Here is a 5874-nt window from a genome sequence, read left to right as displayed (position 1 = left end):
GCTGGCTTCTTCTGAGTCATCCTATAATTTAGTTACAGAGCAACCTGCACAGAGAAGAAACACACCAAACCCAGGCGCTGGTGGCAAATGAGTGATGCTCCCCTGGCAGAAGTTGAGAGACTGAAGTCGGAAGGGCCAGGTTGGCCAGAGGTGAGTGGCTTCTTCTTGGAGAGGCGGCTGTGGTTGCTTGCTTGCTTGCTGCTGCTGAACTGTGTGTTTTGTGCACTTGTGTCCATCCTCTGCACTTCACCTCCTCTTTCCTCTCCCCTCCCAGACTTGGGGAGGGAAAAAAATTGCCTGACATCACAAACGTCAGAGATTTCAGAGTGGAGAGAAAAACCCCAACTCCTCCTGCAGCTCTTCTCAAAAGGCATGGAGAGGATGGGTCTGTCCATCCATGCAGCCGGCAGAGAAAGAGAAGAGAAAAGGAGAGCCAGAGCACAGCCAAGGCACTGCAAATAGATGTTCTCAACTTTCCCAGCAAGAGAGAGAAGTTGATGGAATAAAAATCCCAAGCTGTTTGGATGGAGCCATATCAGAAGGGACAAAAGACCAGAAGGAGATGGATGTGGCTTTGCAGCGCTGGACCAAAGGGAGTGGTGCTTTGAATTAGCAGTGGATTATTTAACAGCTGCATGCACAGTTTGGCAGTCCAGCTGGGACAGCAAGTTTTCCTGATGCGAAGTTCCCAGTGCATGCACAAAGTGTTGGAAGCAATATCTTGGCTTTTCTCTCTCAGACCTCCTTCTCTTTCTCTGGGTCATAGAAATGGGGACTTTGGCTCGGCCGGACCTCTTCATATGAAGCTGAGCAAGTGAGCTACCTTGGTTGGATCCCTTCAAAATGACCATGGCCGTCATGGGTGGCCATGAAGGCTACAACATCCAAGCCACTGCTGCCATTGCTGCCGTCACCACTTTCCTTATCCTCTTCACCATCTTTGGCAACGTTCTGGTGATCATTGCCGTACTGACCAGCCGGTCTCTGAAAGCCCCCCAGAACCTCTTCTTGGTGTCTCTGGCGGCTGCAGACATCCTGGTGGCCACCCTCATCATCCCCTTCTCCCTGGCCAATGAGCTGATGGGCTATTGGTACTTTGATAAGATCTGGTGCAAGGCCTACCTGGCTTTGGATGTCCTCTTCTGCACTGCCTCCATAGTGCACCTCTGTGCCATCAGCCTGGACCGGTACTGGTCCGTCAGCCAAGCCATCGAATACAACTCCAAGAGGACGCCACGGAGGATCAAATGCACCATCCTGGTGGTCTGGTTGATAGCGGCGCTGATATCTCTGCCTCCGTTGGTCCTCAATGAGAACCCCAACAACACCAAAGAGGATGCCAAGAGGTGTGAACTCAACGAACAACCGTGGTACATTCTCTCCTCCAGCACCTGCTCCTTCTTTGCTCCTTGTCTCATCATGATCTTGGTCTACATCAGGATCTACTTTATTGCCAAGCGTCGGAGCCGGAAAGGAGCTAACCCTAAGAAGCCCAAAGCCAAGGCAGAAAAAGGGGTACCCCAAATCAAAGTCGGTCCGTCCAGCGAAACCTCCCCCAAGCAGGACCAACTGAAGATGCCAGGAGAAGGAGAACCCAACGGGCATCAGGTTCCCATCCAAGAAGATGACCCGCCAGTGACTCGCTCAACTGAAAAGTTTTCTCTCGTGAGCCAGGAGGTCAAGGAGACTGAACCAGCCAGCCCTTCCCATTCTCCGCCTGAGAAGAAGCCATCATCGGGGTCCAGCCAACAGGACAACTCACCCCATGGCAGTGTCAAGAGGGGCAATGGACCCCCTGAGAGTTGTCCACCGGTCATGGACACCTTGGCCACCGCCAGAGGGGAGATTCTGCTGGTGAGGCGAGTGAAGACCCTCAGTGCCAATCCTTGGAAGAGGAAGACCCATCTCAACCGGGAGAAGCGGTTCACCTTCGTCTTGGCCGTGGTGATCGGCGTCTTTGTCATCTGCTGGTTCCCTTTCTTCTTTCTCTACAGCCTCCGGGCCGTTTGTTCAGCCAAACGCTGCCCGATCCCCGACAGCACCTTCAAGTTTTTCTTCTGGATTGGCTACTGCAATAGCTCCTTGAACCCGGTCATCTATACCATCTTCAACCAGGACTTTCGCAAGGCCTTCCGGAAGATTCTTTGCAGGCAGTGGACTCAGACAGCCTGGTGAGACTCAGACGGCCTGAGAACGAGGGGCGGGGGCGGGAGACCCTCCGGATGCACAGTGACTCCCATAGAGGGCTATTGAAAGGACAGACCACAACATTTCTATTTATTGGTTGGCTTGTGTGTCTGCAAAGAGAAGGGAGGCAAGGTGAGTGTTGGAGAGAAACTGGCCCTTTGGAAAATGTGGATTTTGCTTCAGCTCCTGAGTGTGTGTATGTTGTGTGTGTGTGTGTGTGTGTGTGTGCACATGCAGTTAGAGATACTGATGCACACACATGCGCATATGTATGTATTTTCTGGCAAAGTATTTTTTCACTAAAAGACAATGTGCCATTGGCAAAAATAATAATCTTCTGCCTGGTTCTTTGGCTCAATTGAAACTTTCTTCTTGAGGTACGATTGAGGGCTGCCAAGTTTGCAAAGGGAGGCTGTCACTGTGCCATTAGCAGCTGTTTGAGGTGCAGATAATGTGGCTTATTTGTTCTCCATCTCCATGCTGGGAAAAGCTTCAGGTGCTAAATGCTGCATATCAAAATGTTGTTTAAGGCACAGAAGAAACACACAAGGACAACAACGCTGCCACCTTCCTTCGGCTGGCAGCTCTCCAATGTTATCTGTGCTGCCCACTGAGTTTGTTCAGATAAAGCCATCCGTTCCAGTTAAGGCCTCAAACAAACCCATCACTTTTATATCTGTAAAATATGAATATGTTTTCCCAAAGACCACTCTTCTCTTTCTCCCTCCCTTTTGCTGCTCAGGAATAAGGTAGAAAATTCTCCTTTTCAGGGACAAATGAAGCTGATCTGATCCCAATTCAGTTGCCAGAATAAAATGGATCGCTCCTCTGCCTTTAATAGAAAAAGTGGTATATAGGAATTATTGGGGAAATCAAATAACTTGCACATCAGGCTGCTGTTAAAGGGCTGGAAGCAAAAGTCGCCTGAAGGTTGCATTTCCAAAGGGACATTGGAACTAAACTTTTGTTGTCGGGTGCATTGCGTTACTGCCAGCTTTGGACAAATGAAAATAATAATAATAATAATAATAATAATAATAATATTTTGATATTTAAATGCAAGCCCTGCTCCCATTCCTTTAATTCTTATTCACCATTTTGGTTCAACGTCAGGAAAAGCTGTAGCTGCTATCTTTCTGCATTCGTGGCTGTGGTTAAAGGCAGAGAAACTAAACCACAGTTGTTTCTATGGTTCCTTATTTCACTGCTTCTTGAGTCCCAACAGATAACACACCAAAGTCTTTGAGCAGATTTGGTTGGAGTTGTGTATGCATGCGCAAGAGTGTGTACCCCTCCAAACACATTGAGACGAAGCATCAGCTGGCTTCTTGATGCATTTTATTAGTATTTAACATTGCCGGCTGATGAGAGAGAAAAACCCAAGCTGGTGTGCACCTATATTCATAGGAACAGCTTGCTTTGCACAAATATACACTTTCTAGATCTTGGAAAAATTAAATATTGTGTGCGTGTGCCTTCAAGTCACCTGTCGACTTAAGACAAAACCCATTATTTTCCTAGAGGGTTTTCTTCGGCAAGGCATCCTTAGAGGTGGTTTTGCCAGTTCCTTCCTCTGAAATACAGCCTCCATCATCCTGGTATTTATTGGCAGTCTCCCATCCAAGGACTAACCAGGGCTGAGCCTGTTTAGCTTGCAAGATCAGGAAGGATCAGGTGCCTTTTGGCTGTTGTTGTTGTTGTTGTGTGCCTTGAACCCTGGTCTCCAGAGTCGTAGCCCAACACTCAAACCGCTCTACTTCCCGTTAGATACAGCTACCCAAATCACCTTTGCCAAAATATTTGTGCTGTCTGGAGGATTCTGGGAGTTATAGTCTTCGCATAATGTTTTGGGATGAGAGTAGGTCAAGAATTACTAGGACATCTCTAGGTGGAGGATTCTGGGGGTTGCAATCCCAAAAAGTAACTTTCCGAAGCTTGGTGTGTGAGGCAGAAGGTCCAATCCAACTATCTACATATTTCTGATCTAGAGCGAGGATATTTTGGTGTAGCCTTTCCAATATTTTGAACCCAACCAGCAAATGGGAATTGCAACATAACCCCAATTCAGTCCCAGTTTAGCAGGGACAATCCTCATTATCCCCCTGCCATCCCACTTTTTCAGCTGCTTTTCAAACGTCCTGGTTTTTCTCTCCTCCTCCTCCTCCTCCTGCTTTCTGCCTTTGTCCTCAGCGTACTCAAGTTGCTGCAAACTGAGTTCAAAATGCATAAGTAGTTTGCAATTCATTAACGCAGCGAATGGAAGAAGAGAAGAATAGATTCTTCTTTTTCCCAGTTGGCTCAAGCAAAGAAAACTGTTGCATCCTCTCCTAACTTGTACGTTTTTCCTAATGAACAATTGCATCCTGTCTTGGCCATACTCTGATGTTGCTTGGCCACATGTGGCCCAGTTTTCATCTGAGAAATGTTGGAGAATATGGCATTGGATGTGGGAACTGTAGTGGGAAACATCTGATTCTCCATCCTTGCTTTGGAAGACAGAGCTCTATCTGGGGCTGCATCTGCACTACAGAAATAATGCAGTTTGACACTGCTTTAACTTTAACCTATGCAATTCTGGGATTTGTAACTCTGAGATTTATCCTTTTTGGTCAGAGAGCTCTTGTGCCACAACAACCTAGAAATCCCAGGATTCGGTAGCATGCAGCCAGGGCAGTTAAAATGGTATCAAACTGCATTAATTCTGCAGTGCAGATGCAGCCTCAGATGAGAGTTCAGTTGTCAGCGGTTATAATTGGATGGAGCCTGCATGTTCAGAGATAATATACTCCAGGGATGATCAGATTGAGAAGAAATGTAGAAGAATACTGCAATATATGACTATTGCAGTAAGGTTGCTATATGCACAGTAATGGGGAGATGTGACAATTCCAACACAAAAGGCATTTAGTCTTCTCTGTCAGAGAGCTCTGGTGCCACAACAACAACTACTACTATTAACTACAAATCCCAGGATTCCTTAATACTGAGTCACAGCAGTTAAAAGCAGTGTCAAACTGCATTATTTCTGCAGTGCAGATCAGACCAGAGTGTCTTAAATCCATCTTGGATGCGTGTGGTATTGTTCGCCTTTGAGTTGTTTCCAACTTATGGCGAGGCTGAGAGAGAGTGACTTGCCCAAGTGGCTTTTGTGCTTGAGCCGGGATTCGAACCCTGCTCTCCAAAGTCACAGTGCAACGCTCAAACCACTACACCATGCTGCCTCTCTGCAAAGCTGGGGTTGAAGGCAAAAAAAGCAAGTCTAGTGCGGATGTTAGAGACAGTGGAGCCCTCCTGGGAAGAACTTGGCAACCTGAGTCACTGAGCCAATGTTGGCAATCCATATTCCAGAACGTTTCCCCGTTGAATGTTGACATCTGCTGAAATTGCGAAGGCAGAAATAAAACTGGAATTTATTATTATTTTATTTGCTGTTGGGATGGGAAAGGAGATTTGTCTGCAATTTTCCCCTTCTAGTTTTTGCTTCTTCTTTCTATGGCTCATTAAGGGGAAAAATTGAAGGAGCCAATTTCCTGAAATGCTTTTCTCTCCCAATGCGCACCAGAATAGATCCATTTGCTAAGTACTCCTTCTCTACGAGGCTCTTTTATCTCTGCGTGATTTGGCCGCATGGGTTTTGTTTCATTATCTTCCCTTCTCCTTTAAGTTCCAAATATATATATATATAAC

The 5874-nt window shown here is 46.7% G+C and overlaps 1 protein-coding gene across 1 annotated transcript; it reads left to right on the top strand.

Annotated features, from left to right (window-relative positions):
• Positions 1-315: 315 nt before the first annotated feature.
• On the top strand, positions 316-2520 carry ADRA2B (adrenoceptor alpha 2B). The gene has a single exon (XM_042477379.1). It carries the CDS (start codon positions 844-846, stop codon positions 2173-2175), a length of 1332 nt encoding a protein of 443 aa, XP_042333313.1. The 5' UTR covers positions 316-843; the 3' UTR covers positions 2176-2520.
• Positions 2521-5874: the final 3354 nt, after the last annotated feature.

Source organism: Sceloporus undulatus, chromosome 6 (genome assembly GCF_019175285.1).
Source record: "Sceloporus undulatus isolate JIND9_A2432 ecotype Alabama chromosome 6, SceUnd_v1.1, whole genome shotgun sequence".
NCBI lineage: Eukaryota > Metazoa > Chordata > Lepidosauria > Squamata > Phrynosomatidae > Sceloporus > Sceloporus undulatus.
Note: the sequence above shows the minus strand (reverse complement) of the source record. Positions and strands in the feature narration are given on the sequence as shown.